We start from the raw sequence: 12693 nt of genomic DNA, 5'->3' as shown, positions 1-12693 counted from the left end.
TACGTGAGCTAGTCGCGTCCGCACGTTCGCCAAACGTGCTTTGCCCACGCGTTGTCACCGGTCCGCATAGAAAACGCACAAAGTCCAACCAACGCCTTCACCTGTGTTTTGGAGCATCACTTTAACCACCAAACACACAGGCAGACGCACGCACCAATCGTTGATTATTAGCCACTAATGTCTGTAGTAATAAGAATGTAGATGAAGAGATTGTGCGTTAATACGCCTTGTTGCGCTGTGCAGTTCTAAACTTTGGTTGCTGCTGTTGATATCAAGCGCCCTCCGTATATCAAAATTCCACTAGGTTTTCTATACGGCATCAGGAAGAAATTTTGTCATAAATTTCAGATGCACACGGCCATGTGCAAGGTAATATGTATAAATAGTTATTGGACAAAGGGGTCTAAAAAATGTGGAGCGCCTTCTTTTCTTCATATGTATGAATTCAGTCCTCGGACGATATGTGCTTTGCTATCCCCGGAAATTTCTTCAGTCCAGACTTAGTTTACCTGTCAGTTCCGAAAGTGCATCCGAATGACCGGTGGTACGATTTATCGCCCCGCCTTCCCCTCCATTTCGCCCCTTCATCTCCATCGCCAAGGCATCACAACTCTGGCTTTTGTGAACTTGGTGCCCCCACGACGTCGTACTGGATAGCTGTCGAGGTGCCGCTGTCGTAATCGCACACAAGCGACTCCGATTGTAATGCAGCATCCAAAAACCGAAATATACCGCAGAAACGCTGCTGTACACGGATGTCTTTGAAGACCTAAGGCTTAAATGTAATTACAGAGAAAGTAAACTACATTGTTTTAGAGGTAACTAATACCCCTGTCACGCGGCCACTTTCAATCCGGATTGAAGCGAAGCGCGGTTGACCTTTCGAGCTAACTCGACGCACCGCCGCGGCTACGCGGCACGTTTTATTCCCGATTGAGAAGTTGCACCGGTTGCACTCACGTACGCCAGATTGCGCCAAAAATGTTCTTCGCGGCCGGCGTCTGGTAACTTTTCGCAGTCGTAGGTATACGTAATATACAAATGTTATTGCACGTTTATTTGAGTCAAGGTATTTGATACAATTTGTGGCATTAGTTGAAGTTGTCAACTGCTGTGTCAATAGACAGCGGGGACGAGGATGTCACCGCTTTCGTCCGATCGCGCTTGGAAACCTCAATCGCGCTTGGGGAACCGGGATTGTCTTCGAGATGGTAAAAAGCGCACTAGACGGGGACAGAAGAAAAGACAGTGACACTGGACGAGCGACGAGCGCTCGTCCCGTGTCACTGTCTTTTCTAGTCTCGTCTAGTGCGCTTTTTACCATGTCGAAGAAGTATCACCAACTAGCCCAAATTTCTGCGTTGAACCGGGATTGAGTTCGAGCGGGATCGGGCTCGATCGCGATTCAAACTTCCGTGTAGCTGCGGCTGAACCGGATTAAGCTCGATCCGGATCAACTCAATCGCGATTGAAAGTGGTGGAGGAAAAGCTGAGAGGGAAATTTGATGTGGGACAGCTACCACCTTTAACGGGCAAAAGTTGAGCTTGCGGTATAAGTGCACCGGAAAAATTTAGCGCAGTGGGATACAGTATCTTCTTTGGTGCGACGACTCACGTCGTTATTTGACATAAAGGTGGTGCCATTATCAAGCTCTCAATAAATGAACCAGTCAATCAATCAATCAATAAATGGTTCTGCTATCTTGTTGAGTGTCAGTCCAGCATCGATCACTATTGGTCGGACGGGTGACCTTCACAGCGGTCCCCTGCGACTCAGAGCGTCGGAGACCGATGCTCTTTAAGCAAATGGTTCGCCACAAGCTTACCGGTAATGACCAGTGGCACGGTGACGTCACGTGATCCGTCGGGGCTCCAAGACGTGCATGTGTAATTGCCGACGTCTTCGGGCCGGACGTTTCGGATGCTCAGTACGATGCCTCCGCTTCCCGAAGTCTTGTGCACTTCGATGCGGTGGTCGGGGACCAGCTCGCGGCCTTCCTTCGACCAGGACAGCGTCGGCATCCGGTCCTTCTTAGCACCAGATTTGACGAAACAGCTGGCGATGGCCTCATCGCCTAAGCCCAGGTTCGGAGGGAAGCCAAAACTGTGCGGCTGGGGCGCCGAAGTGTCATCGGGGGAAACAGCTGTAAAGACGCGTGTGGGTTCGTTAGTCGTGGCCGGTTCGCATGCTATAGCTTGTTTTCTTTCCTCCCCACGCTGTAAAAACGAGCCGCAGCGGAAAGTGCTCCGTAAAAAGTCGCTCCTTAACGCTCTCTTCCGCAAAACTGGTTTTGGGGAGTGCGGTACTCTTTCCGGTGAGGTCAGTTTCTGCAGCACGTAAGAGAGAGAGAGAGAGAGAGAGAGAGAGAGAGAGAGAGAGAGAGAGAGAGAGAGAGAGAGAGAGAGAGAGCAGGCTTTAACAATACCGCGTTTCTGAGTACTCTGTACATCATTTTCTCCAGAGTCTATGCTCGCTTCACGCGGATTCCGGTGCTTGAAGACTACGATACTTTGCGAGCGACAGGTAATGAGAATGCTTGAGGGAGAGTAAGCTGATACCAGAGTCCTTCAATGCTTTGAAGGACTCTGCTGATACCTGCACGATATAACAAGTCTGCTGGCCCTGTTTCAGTTAGCTTAATAGTACGAAAGTTTCAGTCGGTTTGATGAGAGAGATACTTTTATTGACACATGGTGTGATCGACGAGCTTAATATCTTTATAATGTAGAATTTACTACGTATTTATAGCGCGTTTCTCTGCACGAGTGCAACGGGTCATTGTCACGTTGGTTCTGAACTCTGCCTCGTCTTTCCTCGTTGATCCCACATAAGTAGTGTTTCTCTCTCTCTCTCTCTCTCTCTGTCTATCTATCTATGTCTGTCTGTCTGTCTGTCTGTCTGTCTGTCTGTCTGTCTGTCTGTCTGTCTGTCTGTCTGTCTGTCTGTCTGGATGTAGATCTATCTAGATATATGTAGTGGTTTCTGGACGAATGAAAATCGCTTAAACAAAATTACCGCTACACCAAGCAGCGCTATCACAAGTGTTTTATTTTTATTAAATACCGTTAAATGCTGCTAAAACATTGCTGGTAAAACATTCCTGTTAAATGCTAGAAATTTTGCGGATCTTCTCTTCCGGTTCTCTTTACTAGGTGCACTGCATATATCTAACTTGTCCCAATTTTATACCTCCCCTTACCTGCATTTATATCTCGGTGATTGTTTTATTATGTTTGTGAATACTAGTTGCTGGCACCTTGCATTTTTTTCACGCTGCGTAAATGTTGCAACATCGTTATCCGTAACATATATTTTTAGCACTTGCAACTTGCACAGATGTAAAATCTATTCGATGCAGAAAATTCCGTTAAATACGCACACATGAAGAGGCACAAAATACGCTCACCTTGGGACGAGGTTTTCGGTGAGGTGAAGCAAACCAGCAGCAACAAACAGAAAACGTCCTTACAGCAGCGGTTCAGCATAATCGAGGAGCTGGCAGGTTTCTCAACCGCAACTACTAAGACAGCTCGAAAAGCGAGATGTGGCGCAACTTTTCTTCTTAGACGGACGAAAGAACTGGAAGCAGGGAAGTGGCTCCCTAGAGGGGACGATGTCTGCAGTACGGCGCCGGCCTTTGTAGACGCTCGGCCCCACAGCGCTGAACTTGTACGGACACGCTGCCGCTTGCTTTGGGGCGTTCCGTCATCGGCGGCGGTGCGCCTGCAGCAGTCACCGTTCGTTTCTCGCGCGCGCCGGGTAACTGGCCACGCCTAGCGGCCGAATCGGGAACTTCAAACGCGCGCGCGTTTTAAAACTCTGTAGCGCTCTTACGGTCAACTTCTGGGGTTTCCAGTGGGTCGGTTCGTTTCGGTCTCCACCGTTGTGACGAGGAGGAGGAGATGGAGGGGAGGAAGGAATATATAATAGGTGCCTTCAATTTGGCTGCAATCGCTGAACTCATTCAGGTAGTGCAACTCTCGCCTCTTCTATTTTCGAGTGCAGCGCGCGGTGCCTCTACTTTTCTCTCTTCGATTTAGCGATGGTGCAGAAAGTGCAGGATGAGTGCACGGATTTCCTTGCACTTCCCAGAGAGAAGGCGCCGAAGCAGAAGAAAAAAGGGCAGGACCGGTTCTGATTGATTGTAGGGTTCAACGCGCCGACGCAACGCAGGCGATGAGGCGCGCCGTAGTGGAGGGCTCCGGATTAATTTTGACCACCTGGGGATCTTTAACGTGCGCCGAAATCTCGTACACACGGGCGTTTTTGCTTTTCGCCTCCGTCAGAAAAGCGAGGACCGGTTCTGAATCGTTCTGCAGTGGCGGCACCGGCGCTGAACTGATCGGGAACTCATGCAGAGAGTGCGGGCCAAATCGAAGAGACCTAATACAGTTGGACCTCGTTATAACGAAGCTGTATCGGGACAGCAAACTAGTTCGTTATAGTCGACATTCGTTGTAACAGTATAGGTAAAAATCGCCAATTAGAAATCGACAATCTGGCTCGGGCAAAAATACTTGACACAAAAATGCATTTTTTAAGGCTTCGAACCCACTATAAACAAGGCAACCCTTACCTTTCTCCTTGTTGCATTTCAAGCTCAATGAACTGGAACATGAGTACGGGAAATTACCACAGAACAGAGTTCACTTGACGAAACAGGCCTGCGTCTCTATTTGTTTGATGTATTATGTGTGGTGGCTACTCACAGTACTGAGCAGGATGAAGTTTTCCACAGTGCTCACGAAAAAAAGGGCCCTCGGCAGTTTCGAACGACGGGGGGTCCTTTTCTCGCGGCGGATTTAAAAAAAAAAATCCGCCGTGATTTTTCCAATTTTTTCCCACTTTCGATCACGGCGGATTTTATCTCGACTTTGATTTATTTATTCCTGTATCATACAAAATGACAATCACCTCATTCGGCGCTATAAAGCACCTTCATGTAGCCAAATAGCACTGGCAATAAATGCTGCATCTTGGATGTATATGTGTGCGCGCGTGTGTGTGTGCATGCGTGCGCGCGTGCGTGCGTGCGCTACCTTCGTAGTTGCTTGAGACTTCCGCGAAACAGCTGTTAGCGCAGAGTAAAAAAATCATGCACCCCTTCGCGTAACGACGACGATGGTTGAACGCGAAAATTCCTTGCTTGTCGTCTGAGTTTGGGCTTTGACTGATTGAGCTTTGATTTTGACTCGCAGGCAGGTTGGACTTTTGATCGCAGCTGCTTGGTCGCCATTTGATTTCGCACGAAGAAAGCTTCGCCTTCAACCGTCGTCATCGTGAGACGGAGGGGTGCATGATATTTCTGTCTAATCTTCCACGTCCACGCACCTCCCCTCCAAATCCCCACTGTTTCGAGGGTTCCGTAATAGCGCCATCAAATAGACGTAGCCTTCATAACGCTAGGGATCCATGTTCGATTCCCATTACGGGCAGCGATTTTTTCTTTCACCTCACCCACGATCGTAATTATCGTCATGGAAAATTGGCTTTCCTGCAGTGCGTTTTCAATGCGACATGCGCCGTCAGACATATCGAAAGCTTGGCTTTATTAACCCGGAAGCCCAAAAATCATTCCAGGCAGCATGATTATATACAAGCACACGCGTAGGCCCAGGCCCACGCGTAGGTCTAGTGAAAACGTCCTACACGGTGGGCCTAATTAAAATGTCCCATACGGTAGGTAGGCCTAGTGAAAACATCCCACACGGTAGGCCTAGTGACAACGTACATCATGACGCCGAGACAGGCTGTTATGGCCAGAATGCCATGCACGCGAGCTGAGGTCGATTTCTTTAAAACGGCGACGGCAATCTTAGAGAATTCGCCCCCTGGTGTGCCTCCTGGTGACGTATGCATATCACGAACATGCTGGCCCCGACGGCTCATTCAAATTTCCGGCAACGGGCTACCAGTCATACGCTCCAAAGAGAGACAAGACTGTGCAGTGATTCGCCACCCTTGCACCCGGTACCACCAGCTCTGAATGGAAATGGCCAGCGCAGCTTTGCCAGCGCAGTTTTTGTTTGCGCAGGCCGTACTTACCATAACAACAAGCTCACGTGGTCTCGAAGGCACAATTTGGTGCACGTGCACGTTCGGGGAAAATACCGTAACGTAGCCAAATATGACGCAGGTTTCTTCAAGGAGCAAAAGGTTATTGGAGTGACCTTGTGATCCGCTAAGAACTCGAAGAATAAACAAGCGGCAAAGGAGCAGTCAACGAAGTGACGTGCACAAACGAGTGTCGGCAAATCGAATTCCGCGGTGCTTGCTGTGTGAGCATTTACCCGGTGACTATTTCTGGAACCATCGAATTAGATTCAGCACTCTGAAGATCAAAGACAGACATTCTTGTTAATGACGACCGGGCGAAACGCTCCCCCTATCAAATAAGATAGCCTGTGCAGCATACAAAAGAAAGGGAAGGAAACACGCGCTTCGCTTCGAAAAGAGATAAGACAGCGGTCGGCCAGGCGCTGGCAACGAAACACGAAAGATGGTCCGCGCCAATGTTGGGCGTCCTTGATTTACCAGTCCTGGACGGTCCGCAGGCAATCCGAGGACGGCCCTCGGACCTGAAGCCCCATATATGGATACATGGGAAAATTGAGCGCCGGATCGCGTCTCGGGCAGTCCGCGGATGATGCGGGACTGATAATCGAGGAGGCCCATTATTGACGTCATGCGTCTTCATTCCCAGACCACAGGCTGTTGCGCTTCAATGTTACAGCACTGTCCGTACTGAGAACGAAGGTAAGCTGCACCTGGATCGTTATACGATAGCGGGTTGGCGGAACTATATGAATTTGTAGGAATCAGACTCGGTAGGGTGCGGTGGCCTCCTACATTTTATTGGTGCGCGTAGGCCCGGTCAGGAGTGGAAGCGGCGTGGACAAGCTGCCGCCCAGCTGCACGGTCGTGTTCCATCCGTGTGTCGCGTGTCACTGCTCACGCGGCCAGACAAGCCCCGCTGCTGATGATGATGGGATGATGCAGGTGATAGTGGCGCTGCTAGAAATGAGGTTCGCGCCACTACAAATTGATGATCTGTATTGTAAGTTTGTAAATAAACTTATTTTATTCTGATACAGCCTAACCAATGTTGCTTTCACTCCACTCCCAATGGAGGTGCTGCCATTCCATTCCTGTTCCATTCCGGTGTCCAGAAGGAAAGCAACGATTCCAACGCGAAGTCCAGTGAGCAGCGATAATATCAATTCTGGAGCGGCAGCATTTTGTAGGGTCAACCTCAATCCACAAGTATGTACGGTCATGGATAAATGAAACGCGAACACGAAAATATGAACCAGAACACGCCAAATTGATAAACACTGTTGGTGAAGGTGCAATAACGGTGCGCTATTCGTATGTTCGGAAAGCCACATTTCCCAACTCTGTTACTGCATCTAAGCCACGCATCAATTTAGCTTACGTGAAAAGAAATTGCGCTATTTTTGTGTTCTAATTCCTATTTTCACGATCGCGTTTTATTTGTATACGTACTTCAAGAATGTAGTCTTTTCCGTGGACCTGTCACTGCTGCCTTCTGTTTCGTTTAGCCTTGTTTTATCTACTTGTTTTATTTGTTTTTGTATAAAGCGTGATTTTGTTTTCGCCGAAACGGGATTTGTGGCTTCATTGGATAGCAGGTGACACTAGTGAAATGTATACTGTATTTATTCAATGTAATGCGAGAATTTTTTTTTTCTTCAAAATCCGTAGTCTCTAAGTCATACCCCGCCTATATTCGAAACTCAAAATATATATATGGCAATTTTTTACTCCCCAAACTTCACACTCGCCTTATAATCGTGACCGCATTATAATCGAATAAATACGGTGTATGCGTGCTGTCACTTAATAGAAGAATAAAGTTAAGAATTCTGCGCTCGTCATGTTACCACCCTCCTTCCGCCATCCTCCTTCGTGCACTATTTGTTTCCCAAAGTTGAAATTCCTCTCTCGTGAATGAGAAGCCGTCGTCAGGTGAATTGGCTGCTCCAACGCTTACCGTGTAGGACGAGCGGAACGACGATCTCGGCGCGTCCAGCCGGACCCTCAACGACGCAGGTGTAGTTGCCCACGTCCTCCAGAAGCACCTCCCGGAAGGCCAGCGTGAGGCTGTACTGCGACGCCTTGACGACGACCACGCGATCCGTGAGCGTCACTGGCCGGCCGTCTTTGAGCCAGCTTAGGCTTGCAGATTGTTCCGGCGACGCGGCTTTTTTCACCAGACACGTGGCGACGGCTTCGTCCCCCAGGCTGAGACCCGTCGAGAATCCGAAACTTTGTGGTTTGGGCACATCTGCGGAGAAGGGGGATGTTGGTTCGGCGTTTTAGTCTTTTCTACAGCTATAATTTGGGTTCATCTTACTCGAAATGGAATATGGCGGCGGAGTAATTTTGCTCCGTGAATAGGGCACATAATGCGAAGCTTGGGTGGCTTCATGATCGAAGCAGTGCAAAAAAGTCGCGGGCCATCTTCACTAACGTGAAACCTGGGGAGAGGCGTATTCTTGGCGCCTTCGGGTTTCTGCCAACGGAGATGAAAACGTTGGAGGGGTAGACGTATACAGCTTTGCTGTAAAAATCTCTTGTCTTTGAAGCACGAAGCTATTTAGCGCGTGGCGTAAACGAGTGACCCGGTGTTTTTTTTAGCACGCGTTACGTTCTAGCGAGAGGCGGGAGTTTCCCAGGTGTTTTAGTGCCGTGACTACATGAGAAGACCATTACGACGACGACAGGAAACACCAACAGCCCCAGCCCCTAAGGGGCTTCGCACCTAAAATGTTTACTTGTGCGTTTGTGTGCATTCTCGCCTTAATTAAGCAGCGTGTTCAGGATCCCCTTCTCAAACTAGTCCTAACTTTAAAATACGATGACGTGCCTGCGTCCCTTCGCAAAGATGATCATGGTTCAATTCCTTCTGCTGCAGGACACATCGCGGAGCAGAGTGGTCGTGATAATAGTCCGGAAGAAGGGGCAGTCACGTGCTATCTGGATGGCGATGATGATGATGATCATGATGATAAAGATGGTAATGTCAGATCGGTGTATGCAAAAACTCTCTCAATTCCAGAATTCGTCCAAGCGAAAAAAATACCGCCGCTTCATATTTAACTACGAAGCTACAAACGTATAACTTTTAGCTTAGGGCAACACGTATATGATTTCCTAACATGAAAGCTTAACAACAAGGACATACCCCCCCCCCCCTCAAACATTTCATTCCACCTAGCATGGAATGTGATTCATATTTGAAGCACTCCGGGGCTGCGAGAATTCCCGCTATTTTCCAAAATTATGTCCTACCATAATGCGAGGCGCTGATGCTGCCAGGAGGCATATGCCGCGGGCAATGTACCCAGGCAAGGACAGCGCATGTTATCCGTACAACGGCACGTGTGCCGCCGACTGTGTCTTTATTCGCTGTTTCTGATATGCGCGCAGTCGGAACGTGGCCGGAACGGGGCAGAATTAATTAGCTTTGCTCGAGTTCCCTCTGCGCCAGCGGTGGCCCGTTCCTACCAACGCGGCTTTGATGCCATAATAATACTAAGCTGTGTTAGGAAATGACTAAATGCGTGGGCGCATCGCGGCATACTCATCACCGCACGGTGATGCGTGCGTCACTTCTCTGTAGAATTATAGTTCTTCGTGGGGGGCCTCCTTTCAGGGTTTAGTCTATAACTTTGCATTACAAATGTGCATCAGTCACTGCCTATGACATGCAAGACTGGAACCATCTTCCCGGCCCAACCGCTACCATGAAAGAACCCGCACAGTTCCTAAGAACTTTAGTTGACTCTGTCTTTGCCGGGATCATCTAACCGTGCACAGTCGAACGTCGTTATAACGAGTAGTATCGGGACGGTAATTTAGTTCGTTATATCCGATATTCGTTGGAACAGTAGAGCTTAAAATCTTAAAACTAATGGTAATCTAGCTCCTGGAAAAATCATTGATACGAAAACACACTATTTTAATCTTAGAACCTGCTATAAACAAGATAACCCGCATCTTGCTGCTTGTTGAATTTCAAGGTCAAAGAACCACAACATAAAATGAAAAATTACAACAGAACAACGTTCATTTGACAAAACAGGCCTGCGTTCCTATTGTGATCTTTGTCTTATGGCTATTTACAGCACTGAGCACGATGAATTTTTCTACAGTGTCCACGAACAAAGGAGCCTTGTCTACTTCTGTAGTTTCGGACGCCGGGAGTTTTTCCAAGTAGGTTTTCAGCCTACTGGTAAAATATTTCTTCGTTATATCCGGTAGTCCGCGCGGCTCTCACAGTTTCACTTTCGTTGTAAAAGAATAAGTGTCATTGAAATGAAGTGTGAACAACCAAAGGTCGTATTTATTTCGCTATAACCGATAAGTCTCCATATTAGTTTTCGTTATAACGAGGTTCGACTGTAATGTTAACCTTGCTGCTGCTGTTGTATTTTGTATAACTTGAACCCATTCCCATCTATAAAGCCACCGGCCTTGGAGGCAAAACAAACGAAATGAAATGAAATTATATTTAAAGCCCTTCCAACTCATTCATAGCGTGGACGAGATGCCCGAATAAAATCCGGGTCGGAACAAAATAAGCGTTGAAACAAAATTTCTAGTCTGTGACCACCCCTCAATCATTACTCGGTTCAGTTGGCGAGAAATGCGTTTTCCCGAGATCCGCGTATCCACATACTTGGCTCGAAATTTCCATCGGCTAAGCGCAAGCGGAACCTGGGCGCGAAATTCGCATTGGCTGCTGACGCGGGTAGGCGCTGGTCTAACGTCCCCACTGGCTGCGACGGTGTCACGTGACTGCAAAGTTGAGTATGTGCTGGCCTCCGAGCTGATTGAGCGTCGCACGGAGGAGTGTACGCAGGTACGCGACGTCAGGCCCAACAACTTCACGCTTTAATATTTCCAGCACCGTCGAAGGGCACCCGCATTTTGACATGCAATGAGTTCGCCGTTGCTTAAAGGGTTCCTTGAAGGCAAAAGAAAAGTGTTCAATTTGAAGACAGAAAAAACTATCATTTGGTAAGTAAGCTCAATCCCAGCCACGATAGGCGTTTTTCAAAAAAAAAAAAAACGCGAGTAATGTGGAAAAACTTTCATATTTGGCGCTACCGCGACGTAGTAAGGGCAGGAGTGATGTATTGTGGGCTAGCTCTAAAACAGTTTTTTCAGTGTATTAATAGCAAGTTAGCATTCAAATGATGCGATCAGAAAAAAAAAAAACACTAGAGGCCCCTCTGCAATCGGCCAGTCATATTGCTTGGCGGTGAATTAAGTCGGTGGCCGCCAATCGCACAATCAAGATTCTGTGACGTCATAGACACGTCACAGCATGGCGCGACATCGGCGTCAGCATGACGCGTTCAGCACTTCGCCCCAATCTGCCGACGTCAGCGCTATAGTAACGTAACCAAGGCGCTGGCTGCTGCTGGCGCACGCTGCTTAGCCTTGTGTACACGTCACAGTTTTGGGACTGACGTCATGCTGCCCCGGCGCGTGCTACCACGGCCGGACCGGACGCGGTCGCACGCGGGCGCGTGCGTCCAGACCGACCGTGGTGCAACGAGAAGGGCGACGACAAAAGTGCCGTCATGTCATGCGGTCGCCTCAGAATTCGTTTCGTCGAAACTTAAACCGCCAGGAATGAACGAGGCTGTAAATGATTATTTACGCTGCAGTCGACCATCTAATCCGCCATTCTATAATCACTCTGCTGGTAGGCACCTCAATGAAAAACACAACACGAAAATTTTGTGTCAATGCTCCTTTAAGAGGTAATTTTCAGAAAAATTAAGTGGGCTATAATTAATATATGTATTCTAACGTATTGACAATACTCATAAATTTCTGGTATAGCAAGCTTCTTTCGGGAATCGAGCGGGACCGTTTTATCAAGGTAGTCTTTTGTTGACTACAAACTTTTATCCCCAGCACTGAATAGAGAGTTGCAGGAAAAACCTTCAAAAATTTAAGTGATTAACCATTAAAAAGTTGTGGCCAGTATAATTATGCCTGATCTCTTTCAGACCTCTGAAACCTGGTAGGGTAAGTTCAGAAGCATAGTAATGCACGAATGGCGATCTTTCCTCTTTAAAATGCTTAGTATGCAAGAAAAATTTGCGGTATTAAGGAATGTTTGCGTAGTTAGTTGCGAAAGTGAAGTCGTGTGCACAATTCTGGACATTTTCTTAAAGTATCTAGCATGCTTTTCTTGATCAGCAGCATGCTGACTAGCTTGGAAAATAGCGGGAATTTTAACCTTACCTGCCAACGACCGAGTCTGCGCCACCGTCGCAAAAGCCATGGCCCACAGAAGCGTTGACGGCGTCGCCTTCATTGTATGCAGGTATGCGCAGAGGCTAAAGAGGGGCTTTCAGATGCCGTCACCACTGCACGCTCCGCGGCGACCGCGTTTGTGCACAATGCCGCCCACACGCGCGACCCTGGTCTGAGCGGGCGGCCAACGCTTTCGTTTGCGCAGCGAAACCGGCGAAAATTATTCGGGCGCAGTTCCGCTTTCCCCGGCGCAACCCACGTGGGTAGCTGGCGCCAGCTACCGGGCGGAGGCGCGATCACAATCGAGTGCTGTCTGTTCTCTTCCGCGGGGCACCACTTTTCTGTCTCGGGCGTGCGATACGGCGCTCAGGTCTACCCCGAGCGCTCACTTT

The 12693-nt window shown here is 48.4% G+C and overlaps 1 protein-coding gene across 1 annotated transcript in view; it reads right to left on the bottom strand.

Moving 5' to 3' along the window:
- The window catches only part of LOC144158759 (cell adhesion molecule Dscam1-like), a 207011-nt gene extending 194583 nt beyond the window's left edge, over positions 1 to 12428 (bottom strand). The window contains exons 1-2 of the mRNA XM_077689859.1: positions 12290 to 12428; positions 8016 to 8309 (exon numbers count right to left, since the gene is read on the bottom strand). Coding sequence (XP_077545985.1) covers positions 8016 to 8309; positions 12290 to 12362 — 367 coding nt within the window. The 5' untranslated portion in view covers positions 12363 to 12428. The remainder of the gene's footprint in view (positions 1 to 8015; positions 8310 to 12289) is intronic.
- Between the last annotated feature and the right edge of the window lie 265 nt (positions 12429 to 12693).

The sequence above is a fragment of the Haemaphysalis longicornis genome, unplaced genomic scaffold, assembly GCF_048455015.1.
Source record: "Haemaphysalis longicornis isolate Haplotype H1 unplaced genomic scaffold, Haemaphysalis longicornis Haplotype H1 scaffold_10, whole genome shotgun sequence".
Taxonomy (NCBI): Eukaryota; Metazoa; Arthropoda; class Arachnida; order Ixodida; family Ixodidae; genus Haemaphysalis; species Haemaphysalis longicornis.
The sequence above is the reverse complement of the archived record's forward strand: the minus strand, read 5'-3'. Positions and strand labels throughout refer to the sequence as shown.